General features: G+C 42.0%; 1 protein-coding gene across 2 annotated transcripts; it reads left to right on the top strand.

Moving 5' to 3' along the window:
• Positions 1-9,191: 9,191 nt before the first annotated feature.
• rsph4a (radial spoke head component 4A) lies at positions 9,192-14,214 on the top strand. 2 transcript variants are annotated; one of them, XM_044043442.1, is made up of 7 exons: positions 9,192-9,501; positions 10,428-10,650; positions 11,095-11,391; positions 11,906-12,355; positions 12,438-12,582; positions 13,431-13,548; positions 13,647-14,214. In XM_044043442.1, exons 1-7 carry the CDS (start codon positions 9,401-9,403, stop codon positions 13,876-13,878), a joined length of 1,566 nt encoding a protein of 521 aa, XP_043899377.1. In that variant the 5' UTR covers positions 9,192-9,400; the 3' UTR covers positions 13,879-14,214. The 2 variants fall into 2 exon arrangements, with proteins under 2 accessions (XP_043899377.1, XP_043899378.1); XM_044043443.1 differs by lacking the exon at positions 11,095-11,391.
• Positions 14,215-14,252: the final 38 nt, after the last annotated feature.

Raw genomic sequence — 14,252 nt, 5'->3', positions numbered from 1 at the left:
TGTGGAAAAAAGTTCTTTCTTTTTCTCAGATTCTGGAAATTAACTGGAATGAGTTCTCAGATTTTTAGCTTCTTAAATGTAAATATTTTCTGTTTTCTTTGCCCCATATACCTCATTAAAACTGAATGATTTTGGTTAGGAGACAAAAATGAACATCATTGTTGTGAGGTATGGGAAACACTGACTAAACAAGTAATTGAAAAAGTGAAAAAAATTACAATACAATAAACTCTAGCTTCTTAGCCAGAATGATTGGTTTATGTCTTTATGCTACTGTCATGTTTTTTTACTGAAACACTACAGATGTTACAAAAATTAGGTAGTAGATGTTTCTGATGTGCTTTTTTATTTTGACCAAAAAAAATCTGATTCCAATTCTATTTTTTCCATTGCTAAGTATTTCAGAAATAGTTTCTTTTTCATATTTCACAAAATGGAAAAAACAAAATAAAATATGGTCTTTTATGAAAAGTACCAATGGAGTCAAGCAGCGATCATTTTATAGATTCAACTTCTTCTAGGGCCACACGGTGTAGTGCCTCACAGCAAGAAGGTCGCCAGTTCCAATCGGACCGAGGGCCTTTCTGTGTCGAGTTCCCCGTGCTCCTGCCTCCATCCACAGTCCAAAGACGAAGAGGACAAAGTGGTAGAAAATGAACACAACAGAACCAAATCCTTTTCCCATAACAAAAAGTAACACCTGAATGTTTCTTGATAGATATCAAATCATCGCTAACTGAGAGTTTAGGGTCAAGGGTCAGACTGATTCACATTAAGACCAGATGGGTCGACATCGTTCATGCGTATCAATTTTGGGGAGAACTGAGGTTAAAAGTTCCCCCATTTTACTGCATCAGAACATATTGCTACTCTAAACTGTGGGATAATCTAATCTAATCCAATCTTTCCATAGCTGAGCTTCTTGTATCTTTTTTGGAGGGAACTGTGAGTTTTGAGCAGCTCATGGTAATTTGAGTTGATGTCGTTGTGCTTCCTCGTTAAGTCTGTGTATTCATTCTGCAGGTTCAGTAGAGCCTTTCTAGCCTCGTCCAAAGCAACCTTGTGGTTTCGGAACCTGAGCTCAATATCATTTATGTATTTGGCTTGAACGCTCGACTCGGCCTGAAATTGTTCCTGAAGACATTTGAAGCTGTCTTGAGATTTTTGGAGGGCCTCGGCCAGTTGCTGCTGTTCCTCCAGTGTTTTCATGAGCTTTCTTGAAGCTTCCTTGAGCTTAATATTGTACTGCTCACAAGTGGCTCTTTCTTTTTCAAGAGCAGAAGCAGTTTGATGAGTTTGCTCCTTCAAGACTGCACTTTGTGTCTTTTCCTGTCTCAGGGCTTCCTCGAATTTGGCCTGTTGTGTGTTGTACTCTGACTGATGTGCTTTGAGTTCATTTATGGTAACCTCCAGCTTAGCAATAATAGTTTGAGTGTCAGTAATGATACCATCCTTTTTTGACATCATATCTTTATGATGCTTAGAGAAGGAGCGGTGTTTAGATAGCATTCTGTTATGGTCCGTCTCCATATCCTTTAATTTAGCCCTTATGTTGTCATTCTCAATCTTGAGGGTCTGCATGTCAAACAACTTGCCTCTTAAGGCTGCAGAGGTTTTCTTTTGCGTCTCAAACTTTTTACACACCCTTAGGAAGCGGGTTTTCTGCATCTTAACTTTCCCCTCAAGTCTAATGCAAGCTTCTCTGTCATCTTGCTGCTGCTTCTGAGCAAGATGGCTCTCATGTAGGGCCTCCTCAACTTTACCTTGCAGCCTCTTGTTCTCAGTATCCAATTGTTGGATTTCTAGAGACAGGTGTGCCAATCTATCTGTGTCCTGCTGCTGCTGAGCATCAGCAGCTTCATAAGCACACCTTCTCTCTTTCAGGGCATCGTACAGTTCACTTTGCAGCCTGTTGTTCTCAGAGGCCAGTTGCTCGATTTTGTTGCTCAGATGGTCAAGTTTTTCCACATTCCTCTGCTGCTGAGCTAGAGCAGCCTCATAAGCATGTTGTCTCTCATTAAGGGCATCATCAAGTTCACTTTGCAGCCTCCTCTTCTCAGAGGCCAGTTGTTGGTTTTCATGAGTCAGATGGTTTAGTTTGTATGCGTCTTGTTGCTGTTGAGAGTTAGCAGCCTCATAAACATGCTGTTTCTCTTTCAGGGCATGCTCAAGTTTACCTCGGAGCCTGTTGTTCTCAGAAGCCAGTTGTTGGATCTTATTTGTCAGATGGTCCAGTTTATCTGTGTCCCTCTGCTGCTGAGCTTGAGCAGCCTCATAAGCATACTGTCTCTCATTCAGGGCATCATCAAGTTTACCTTGCAGCCTGTTGATGTCAGAGGCCAGTTGATTGTTTTCAATATTTAGATGGTTCAGCGTATCTGCGTCCTTCTGTTGCTGAATGTTAGCAGTCTCATAAACACGGTGTCTCTCATTCAGGGCATCCTCAAGTTTGCTTTCCAGTCCCTTCTTCTCAGAAGCCAGTTCTTGATTTTCTTGAGTCAGTTGGTTTAGTGTATACGCATCTTGTTGCTCTTGATAGTTAGCCACCTCACAGGCACGCTGTTTGTCTTTCAGGGCATGCTCAAGTTTACCTCGGAGTCTGTTGTTTTCCGAAGCCAGTTGTTGGATTTTATTTGTCAGATGGTTCAATTTATCTGAATCTTTCTGTTGCTGAGCATTAGCAGCCTCATTAGTACGCTGTCTCTCATTCAGGGTATGCTCAAGTTTACCTCGAAGCCTGTTGTTCTCGGAGGCCAGTTTTTGGATTTCATTTGTCAGATGGTCCAGTTTATCAGTGTCGTCCTGTTGCTGAGCTTGAACTGCCTCATAAACACACTGTCTAGCATTCAGGGCATCCTCGAGTTTACCTTGCAGCCTGTTGTTCTCAGAAGCCAGTTGGTGGATTTCATTAGTTAGACTTTCCTGTGAATCTGCATCCTTCCGTTGCTGAGCATTAGCAGCCTCATAAGCACGCTGTCTCTCATTCAGGGCATCATCAAGTTTGCCTTTCAGCCTCTTGTTCTCAGAAGCCAGTTGTTGGTTTTCATAGGTCAAATGGTTTAGTTTATATGCGTCTTGTTGCTGTTGAGAGTTAGCAGCCTCATAAGCATGCTGTTTCTCTTTTAGAGCATGCTCAAGTTTACCTCGGAGCCTGTTGTTCTCAGAAGCCAGTTGTTGGATTTTACTAGACAGATGATTTAGTTTATCTGCATCTCTCTGCTGCTGAGCATCAGCAGCCTCATGAGCATATTGTTTCTCATTCTGGGCCTCCTCAAGTTTAACTTGCAGCCTGTTGTTCTCAGAAGCTAGTTGTTTGTTTTCATTATTTAGACAGTTCAGTTTATCGGCGTCCTTCTGCTGCTGAGCTTGAGCAGCCTCATAAGCATGCTGTCTCTCATTCTGGGCCTCCTCAAGTTTACCTCGAAGCCTGTTGTTCTCAGACGTTTGTAGTTTGTTTTCATCATTGAGATGGTTCAGTTTATCTGCATCTCTCTGCTGCTGAGCTTGAGCAGCCTCATGAGCACATTGTTTCTCATTCTGGGCCTCCTCAAGTTTACCTCGAAGCCTGCTGTTCTCAGAAGCAAGTTTTTGGATTTCATTCGTATGATGGTTCAGTTTATCTGTGTCCTTCTGCAGCTGAGCATCAGCAGCCTCATAAGCACGATGTTCCTCATTCTGGGCCTCCTCAAGTTTACCCTGCAGCCTACTGTTCTCAGAAGTCAGTTTTTTAATTTCTTTTGTGAGATGGTCAGTTCTTTCTGTGTACTCCTGCTGCTGAGAGTTAGCAGCCTCACAAGCACCCAGGGCGTCCTTAAGATTGCATTGCAGCCTCTTGTTCTCACAATCAAGTTGTTGGATTTTATTTGTCAGATGGGCCATTTTCAAGGCATCGTCAAATTTACCTTGCAACTTCTTGTTCTCAGATGCCATTTGTTGGCTTTCATGAGAAAGGTGGTTTATTTTATCTATGTTCTCCTGTTGCTGAGAGGCAGCAGCCACATAAGCAAGCAACCGCTCATTCAGAGCATCTTCTAGTTTACCGCGCAGACCCTTGTCGGAAGCAAGTTGTTGGTTTTCATTAATCAGATAATCTGAATCTGCACCCCTCTGTTGCAGAGTGTCAGCAGCCTTATACCCTTGTTCAGTCACATTCCGAGCATCCTCAAGTTTAGCTTTCAGGTTCTTGTTCTCTGAGGTCAGTTGATGGATTTTATCAGTGTCTATTTGCTGCTGACAGGCAGCATCCTCATGAATACACTGTCCCTCATTCAGAGCATCTTCAAGTTTACCTTTCAGGTTCTTGGTCGCAGAAGACAATTGTTGGATTATATCTGCGTCCTTCTGCTGCTGACAGGCAGTGTCCTCATAGACATGCAGTCTTTCATTAAGAGCATCCTCAAGTTTACCTTGCAGGCTCTTGTTCTCAGAAGACAGTTGTTGGATTATATCTGCGTCCTTCTGCTGCTGACAGACAGCAGCCTCATACATACACTTTTTCGTATTGAGAGCATCTTCAAGTCTACCTTGCAGGCTCTTGTTCTTAGAAGACAGTTGTTGGATTATATTTGCATCCTTCTGCTGCTGACAGGCAGCATCCTCATAGACATGCAGTCTTTCATTAAGAGCATCCTCAAGTTTATCTTGCAGGTTCTTGTTCTCTAAAATCAAGTCCAAAGTCTGTTGCTGAGTGTTGGCAGCCTCATAAGCTTGCTTTGTTAGGGCATCCTTAAGTTCACCTTTCAGGGTATTGTTCTCAGACATCAGTTGTTGGATTTTATCTGCATGCTGACAGGCAGCATCCTCATAAATCCGTTGTCTCTCATTTAGGGCATCTTCAAGTTTACCTCTTAGAGTCTTGTTTTCAGAGGTAAATTGTTGGATTTTATCTGCATCCTTTTGCTGCTGACAGGCAGCATCTTCATAAACATGCTTTCTTTCATTCAGAGCACCCTTGAGTTTACCTTTCAGGTTCTTGTTCTCTAAAGTCAATTGGTGGATTTCATGAGACAGACGGTCCAAATCAGCACCCTTCTGTTGCTGAGTGTTGGCAGCCTCATAAGCTTGCGCTGTCACAGTGAGGGCATCCTTAACTTTATCTTTCAGGGTATTGTTCTCAGCCATCAGTTGTTGGATTTTATCTGCATTCTTTTGCTGCTGACAGGCAGCATCCTCATAAATCCACTGCCTCTCATTTAGAGCGTCTTGGAGTTTACCTCTCAGGGTCTTGTTTTCTGAGGTAAGTTGTTGGATTTTATCTGCATCCTTTTGCTGCTGACCGGCAGCATCCTCATAAACATGCTCTCTTTCATTCAGAGCACCCTTGAGTTTACCTTTCAGGTTCTTGTTCTCTAAAGTCAACTGGTGGATTTCATGAGACAGAGTGTCCAAATCTGCAACCTTCTGTTGCTGAGAGTCAGCAGCCTCACAAGCTTGCTCTGTCACATCCTTAAGTTTGCCTTTCAGAGTATTGTTCTCAGAAGTCAATAGTTGGATTTTATCTGTGTACGTTTGCAGCTGACAGGCAGCATCCACATAAACATGCTGTCTCTCATTCAGAGCATCTTCAAGTTTACCTCTCAGGTTCTCATTTTCAGAAGTCAGTTGTTGGATGATATCTGCATCATTTTCCTGCTGAGAGGCAGCAGCCTTATAAACACCCTCAATTTTACTTTGTAGCTTCATGTTTTCAGATGCCACTTGATGGTTTTCATAGGTAAGTTGGTTCAGTTTATCTGTGTTCTTCTGCTGCCTTACATCAGAGGCCTTATAAGCCCGCTGTATCTCATTAAAGGTATCTTCAAGATTACTTTGTAGCATATTGTTTTCAGAGGTCAGCTTTTGATTTTCAAAAGTCAGCTGATCCAGTTTAGCAGCATCTTTCTGCTGCTCAGAACTATTGACCTCATCATCATCTGCCTTAAAGTTGTCATATTTACTTTGTTCCTCTTGCAGCAAAGAAACATTTTTTTCCTTGGTGTCTGTGACGCTTTGAAGAATCTGAATATTTAGATGTAAGGACTGAATTTCACTGTCTTTTCCAACATTTTCCTGCTGTTGCACATTGAGTTCCTCACTTAGTTTCTCGATCTTGGCACAATTCTCCTTCTCATCATCTTCAAGTTTCTTTATCACCTCTTTATCTTTATCAAGATCAGATGTCATTTTGCTCATTTTCAATTCAAGCATTGCATGTGACTTCTCAAACCCAGAAATTATTGCCTTCAGGGTCTCTACTTCAGCACAAAGATAGTCTGTTTCAGCTTGCTTTTTTTTCAGAGCCTTTGCAAGTTCAGCATTTTCTTTTTTGATGTCTGTTCTCTGGTCCTCATTCCCTTGAGCCTGATCTCCGTGACTACTTTCAAAGTTATCTATAAATGTAGCATTGGATTTTCTTGCTGCTTTTAGGGCTTCTTGTAAATCATTGGATTCATCTGAAAGCTCAGAATAATAATCTCTCTCATTGTTGTACACAGTTTCCTCCTCTACATCCTTCCCATTCTCCTCCCCCGTGTCCTCAGATTCCTCCTCATCGGTCTGGTAGCTGTTCTCTGTTTCTTCCTCTAACGCCTCCTCATTTTCCTCATCAATGCCCTCGATTTTCTCCTCCTCTGTCTGGTAGCTGTAGTCTGTTTCTTCTTCTAACTCTTCCTCATTGTCATCATCAAGGACCTCAATTTTCTCCTCATCTGTCTGGTAGCTGTAGTCTGTTTCTTCCTCTAACTCCTCGCCATTTTCCTCATCAATGTCCTCCTCAATTCCCTCCTCATTTGCCTGGTAGTTGTACTCAAACTCCTCCCTGTTTTCCCCATCAATTTCCTCCTCCATTCTCCCCTTATTTGTCTGGTAGCTGTACACTAACTCCTCCCCTTTGTCTCCATCATTGTCCTCCACAATTCCCTCCTCTGTCTGGTACATGTACTCCTTTTCCTCCTGTATCCCCTCTACATTTTCATTCTCAACCTTCTCCTCCTTTCCTACCTCCCTAATTAGTTCATCATCAGGAGAATCAGTAGTTCCTTCTCCCCACTGAGACATCTTTGCCCAGTTTATTCCTTATGAAATGCCTTTGTCCTACTGTTAATTTGACTTGAATTTTACTTGTTTGTTCTTGGTGTTTTACAACAGTCGGCATCCGTAATATTGTATTGCTTCCTTCTTCTTCTCCTACCCCTTGCTTTTCTTTCCCACTCCTTCCTCTTCAGTTAAATAAAAAAATAATACTAGGTGTTTGTCTTAAACTTCATGAATCTTCTTTTTCTGGTTCTCTTGTTGGTTCTCTTCTACCACGCTTTTATTCCTTTGATCAGATTCTTGTGACATGCCCCACTCTACAAGTTAAAAGGCCAGTTGGAAGGACTTCAGACTGTTGTGAAGAACTTCGAACTGTGGAGGGCACCGTTACACTTCTTTGAGAGGGAGGACGCATCCAGAGGGAGTGGGGGCAAGGATGAGGATGGGAAAATGAGGATGAGAATGAAGAACCTCCAACTGTAAAGGAGACTGCAAAGGAGCGGGCGTTTGGAGTGTAGAACTTTGAGGTTGGGAGGATGAGAAGAGCAGCAATAAGGATGTTCAAACTGCGATAGAGAACCTCAAAATGTTAAGGGCGTCATTACATCTCTCAGTGTACATACAGCCTGCTGAAAATTATAATAAGAAAAACTGTGTTAAAGACCTTTTAACTGTGATTAAGAATGTCAAACTGTGGAGGGCAGCATTATACATTGCATTCTACAACCGAAGAAGAACTCTTGTTATTTCCAGACTGTTTCAAATTATGCTTGCTTTTTCGAGTGCTACCTGATTTTGCCTTCTAAGTAAGAAATTCTATATTTTAAAAGGACAATTGAGAAGTGTATAGTGATACAGACGTGCATAAATGTGCACAGGTGTTTGCTAATTTTCTATAAGGTTGTAGTATTTCTATATTTCGCTTTATTTGCTCATTTCTTATGTAATACAGTTTTGTATTCCCCATTTATTTTACACATATAGAGTAAATTGAACCATGCATTTAAATCTGAAAACCTGAAGCTCATGGATCAACAGCATGACTCCAGACTGTGGAACTCTGAGCACATTGGTTTCACTCAAATATCGTTCTTTATCACAGTTTTTGCGATCAATTTAAACACTGAGCTTGAAAGTGAAACACCCCGATTACAAGTTGCTCATATTTCCCCCCTGTGCAAACACATATGTGCTTGATAAAAGAAGCCGCAGATGACGATGTTTTTTGTTGTTGTTTTTTTGTATCTGTGCACTGATTTTCTTTGTGGTGTTTCTTTCTCATTGCACATTTACGTCAAAATACCAGTTTGTGTTCCTTAGTTATCCGTATGGATAAGGCCTGAGAGGAGATGACAGAAAATAACCAAGATTATTGTATTATTAAAACTTATATTTTAATATAAAACTTATTATTATTACTGACCAGAGGTGAAGGAGCTGGCTTACATTTTAGCTAGGTCTGCAACTCACTTTTATCTTCTTGATTAATCGTGTACTTGTTTGGGCCATAAAATGTTAAAAAAAAATTTGAAAAAATGTTCAAACATGGAAATGATGATGTTCTCAAATGTCTTGTTTCAAAATGATTCAGTTTTAATGAATTCTGTGTTACATGGAACACAGAAACCAGAAAATATTCACATTTATTTTATATTCACATTAATCATTGCAGCCTTAATTTCAGCAGGAGTTGTAAGTGGCGCTCTGTGCATTTAGTCAATGTTTGACAGAAAGTGCATAAAACAAAGAATATAAACCCTAACCAGGCACATATTCAGCATCTAAACAAATAAAATAATAAAAAAGTTTACATATGGCAAGAAAACAATAAAATACATAATTAACATGAAATATATCAGGGATGAAAATGTCACGTACCTCTTGTCTTGGCGTCTCACATCAATTAGGAAGGCGGGAGATTCAGGTGCACCTACAAAAACGGACAACGGGGAAACGTACAGCCGAAAACAAAAGTTCCACATGTGTCGGGTAAAACAACGGAAAGTAAAATTGTATTATTATATAATTGTGTATTATTAGCACACATATTACAGAATAATAATTGTAAGGACAATCTGTGTTAGTCACTGTCCGTCAGCAGTGTTTTTGTTGTAACTCCAGGGGGCGCAGTGGCTTCGCTAGCGACTCAAGAAACCGCTCTGTTAGAGTAACCAGGGCAACCGTGTCCGCTGTAACTACACACACACTCCCGTAACTCTGTCGCGTATGTTTTGGTTCAAACTATGATGGTGAAAAGTCGCAGACGTTTGCGCTTCATGAGAGGAAAGTGACAGAGTCCACCTGTCCTCCAGTGTCCTCCTCCTGCTGTGTCCTTGTGTGTTAACTCACCAGTCAAAGTTAGGGACAAAGAGACAAGAGAGAAACAACGATGGACGGACAGAGAGACAGCAGCAGTGAGCGGAGACTTCAGTCTGCTGCCGTCTTCAAGGCTTTTCTGTCGAAAAACAGCACGAAGAGCAACACGAACCTGTAAGTATCTCTGCGTGTGTAGTTAAACACTGACCTTGTCAGAACCAGTAGTCATGGAGACCAAAACCTGGTCCCAATGAGGCAGAACCTCATTTTTGAGGAGCTGGTTAAGGTTAGGACTAGGGATGGCTCGATACAGATACTGATATTGCAACTTAGAGTATCTGCCGATACCAATATCAATCCGATCAATCCTTCTTTTCTCCTCTGTAAAGTTGTTAATAATACATATAATTTGTATAGACGTACTTTGCTTAATATGGACATCTAAAAACACTATGTTGAAACTGTGCAACAAATATTCTGCTCCCCCAAATAAACATGAACGTTTCTTCTTTCACATGTAACCTCTGGGGTTGAAATGTAAAACATCCATATCAAACTAGATATAAAATGGACTCAATTCCAATGTTGCATTAAAGGCTATAGGACATATAGCTGCTTTAAATAACTGCTAACTTTAAGTAACTGTCACAAACACTTGCTTTTACATTCCTTTCTGACATTCATTTGGTCACTTCAACATGAGGGGCAGATTCTTCAGAAATATTAACATTTCAGCCTTTTCAGCTGTCAGTTGCACTTGTATTTGTTACCACTCTTCTGGCATACAGCTTGCATCCTTGTCAGTACCAGTAGTCCTCATGGAGACAATGAGGCATAACCTTATTTCTGATGAACTGGTTAAGTTTAGGGCCAAGATTTGAATTGTGGTTAGTTTAATTTGTGTCCTTATCCTATGTGTCTTATGTTTGGATGTTACTGTGTAATTAGTAACAAAGACATGCTTTTTTGTTAAAGTTGTGGAAACTGTTCTATCCTAAACTTCCCAGGTTAATTAGCAAGGACACTCTCACACTGAACTTGCAATAATAATTGTTACTGTAACATTTCGGAACTAGATTTTTCTTCTCTTTTTGTTGCAGCTATGACCACCTCACCCGGTTGCTGCTGAAGGTGATAGATGAGCAGCCACACAATGCGGTGGATGTTATTGAGGATTTGAGCTATGCTGTCAAACAGGACTTGTTTGAGGACAGACAGAGTAACCTGCGAGACCTTCCACAGACAACAGCGGCTGAGCTGCTGGCTGAGAAACAACGACTCCTGTTCACTCAGCAAGAAGACGCCGAGCAGGAGGATGAGCTGGTACTGACTACACATCTATACTGTACTTTACAGCCCTATGCTGTACTTTATACATTATACCAGTGTTTGCAATACCCACCTTTTAAAGATGGAAAACAATCGTGACCCAAATCATTGTGACAAGACCAAAAAAAGCCATATCTGTACACCTCAAATTTATTTGAGGACCAAAACAAAATCTGCTGTGATCCATCTGTGGATTCTGAACCAGTATTTGGGAATTACACACTGTACACTGTACATTATACACTCAGGCACATGGTGTATGCCTTCACCAAGTCTGATGACCGTCCAGCAGTCAGAGAACCTATTAGACATCGTAGTCGGGTTAAAAGGTCAGATAAGTTCGAAGGACTATTTTCTCTTTTTTGTGGCTAGCAGGAAGAGTGGTCTTTCTAATTCTAATTCCAATCATAGTTCTAATAATTCATTGGTCCTCATCAGGCAGAAACACCTCTCCCTAATGTAAGTGAGATTGGCTTCTACCTGGAACAAGCTGGAGTGGGTATGGGTAGAGAGGAGTTGCAGAGGGTCTTTCTCGCCCTGAAGCAGCTTGTCGAGTCACAGCCTGTGATCCAACGCTGCCGACTGTGGGGCAAGATTCTGGGAACACAGAGCAACTACATTGTTGCTGAAGCTGAGTGCAAGGAGTGGGAGGATGAAGAGGAGGAGAAAATCGGTGATGAAGCAGCTGAGGAAGAAGAGAGAGAGGCCGAGACTCGGGAGGGGGACGAGAATGAGGTGAGGAAGTGGAATTTAGCCCACCAAAAAAAGACTTTCTTTACTTCAGCTTGAAGAAAATAAAAATCTGCTCACATTCCGTCAGCTCTCTTATCTTTTTTAAGGTAATTAGGGGAAATTAACAGTCAATCGGAAAAGAAAAGTATAAAACCTAGCCTTGGTAAACCCAGTCGAGTCCACCGTCAATTTAAATTTGCTCTGGAGTTCTGTCTAGTGAGGGCGCCATTTTGGCCAACTTCAGAATCTCAGAACAAAGGGACCCAATTACAAACCCCTGGTGCATTAGAGGTGGTCTTAACGTGATGACAACGTAGAGAGACTGTTAGCTGAAAACCAACCTTGCAAGATTAGGGCTGCTGACCCAGAGTTCTCAGAATCAAGAGTGTCTCCTGAGAAACACAAATTGCTTTCATGGCACTACACAGACATCCTCTAGCCAGGTACCAGCTATAAGGTATCGGCTACTGCACACAAGAAATTAATCCGTCTGGTCTTCTTGTGGTTTGATTTACAGATAGATCCACTTCCTCAGTCGACCTATAAACCCCCACCACTGGTGCCAAAGGAGGCAATGGGAACAGGTGCTAACAAGTTTGTTTACTATGTGTGTAAAGAGCCTGGTCTTCCATGGGTGAAGCTTCCATCAGTCAGTCCTGCACAGATCACTGTTGCACGTCAGATCCGCAAATTCTTCTCAGGGAGGTTGGACTCTCCAGTAAACAGCTACCCCCCTTTTCCTGGGAATGAAGGCAACTACCTGAGAGCACAGATTGCTCGCATCTCTGCTGGTACACAGGTCAGCCCCCAAGGCTTCTTCCAGACTGGGGAAGAGGAAGGAGATGAGGAAGACGAGGCACCGAGAGACAGTTATGATGTAAATCCTGATTTTGAGGGCATTTCAGTTGCTGAGATGGTTGAGTCTTTGTCCACCTGGGTCCATCATATTCAGCATATCCTGCAGCAGGTACCACTCTGATCAGCTTACGCACCACTAGGACCATTTTCCTAGCTAATGTTTGCTTTGTGCTTATTTAACATTGCTTTAGGGTCGTTGTACTTGGGTAAACCTGGCTGTGAAACGAGAAGAAGACCAGAATGAGGATGGAGAGGCTGAGGAGACAGAGGAGGAGCCTGATGAGCCTGAGCAAGAAGTTGGGCCTCCCCTGCTCACTCCCCTTTCCCAAGATGCAGGTTAGTCTTTGAACACTTTTGATACCCTTAAATCTCAAATCCACACACTCCAGCTGGCAAAGTCCAGATGAAATATCTCAGGAGAGTGATTCTTACTCCAAATGCTCTGATCCTTCAAAGATCCTGAACTAGCTTGTAAGCTAGAGGGACCCTTGTATGCAGGAGCATCTCAAGAGACATTAAGGGCCCCCAAGAAAAGGATCCTACATCGAATTAAACCAAACCAAACCAAACAAGAGGCATTGGGCCTAGTTAATAATAATACTAATGCATTTTATTTATAAGCGTCTTTCCAACACTCAAGGACACTTTACAAAAACAAACAACAATTCAAAATCAGACAACAGGATGACACATGAAACAGATAATGGAGTGAGGGCTGCCAGGTTGGGTCCCCTGGCTGTTTCCTGCTTTGCTTATCCTACCACACCTCTGCCTCAGAGCAAGAAGGTCAACAGTTGAGATACGAGTTCTGCCAAGGGCCTTTCTGGGTGGAGTATGCATGTTCTCCCATGTGCAGGAAATCCTGCTACCTCCCACAGTCCAGGTTGGGGATTTGGCTAATTGGACACTAGAAGTGAATGCTGTATGTTTGCCCTGCGATGGACTGAAGACCTGTCCAGGGTGAACCCTGCCTTTCACCTTATGTCAGCTGGGATTGGCTCCTTCCCCCCGTGTCCCTCATGTGTGGGAGGAAGTACCTGGAGTGAACCTTTGCGCACACGGAGAGAACATGCAAAAAACCAGTGACCTTCTTGCTGTGAGGCAACAATGCTAGCTACTTCACTACTGTGTGCCCTCAAAACATTTGTCATATTATATACACCTATGATTTGTGTATCTTTCAGAAATATTCAACACCCCTCCATGGACCACCAAGATGTCCTCCACTCTCACCTCCCAGCATGCAGCAGCCGTGCTGCGCTCTAACCTCTGGCCAGGAGCTTATGCATATGCTTGTGGAAAGTAAGTGAAAAGAACTTCTGACTCCCTGATTTTGATACTAGATATACTAAAAGCAATGACACAGTTTACAAACAGCTTTGTGTTGACTCTAAATTCAGGAAGTTTGAGAACATTTACGTTGGATGGGGCCTGAAGGATGTAGGGGAAGGGTACAGCCCACCTTTACCCCCGTTGCCACAGAAAGAATATCCCAGTGGACCAGAAATCACAGAGGCACAGGATCCATCGGTGGAGGAGGAGCAGGTTCTGGAAGAAGCTTTGGACGAGCAGGAAGCAGAGCAGGAGGAGCTGGACGACACAGATGAAGGGGAACTGTTAGATGACGACTGAGAAAACAAGAAGAAGCTTCGAGACGTCTTCAGTCAAACTCATCCAGTTACAAAGTGCTTTCCATAGAATAAAAAAAATAACAGTGATGATGATTAACCCTTTCTGTCCCATACATAGATACATTTCTATATTGCCTATTTTTAAATTATACTTTTTGTCTCAGCTAAAAAATGTATAGAAAAGTGATTAAAACTTTTTAATTATCTTCCCAATTTTTTATGACATGTTTATTGTGATTATTGTTATTTAATTTTTGGTTCCTTGATTAAAAAAAGAACATGATTATACTATTGGACCCCTTCAATAAAGTTATTATTGTACTCCCGTGAAATGTCATCAGCCTCAGTCCAAGTTCTGTTCCAATTCTCAAGTAC

Source organism: Solea senegalensis, linkage group LG14 (genome assembly GCF_019176455.1).
Source record: "Solea senegalensis isolate Sse05_10M linkage group LG14, IFAPA_SoseM_1, whole genome shotgun sequence".
In the NCBI taxonomy this organism is placed as follows: domain Eukaryota; kingdom Metazoa; phylum Chordata; class Actinopteri; order Pleuronectiformes; family Soleidae; genus Solea; species Solea senegalensis.
This window is presented reverse-complemented; position numbering and strand designations above follow the sequence as displayed.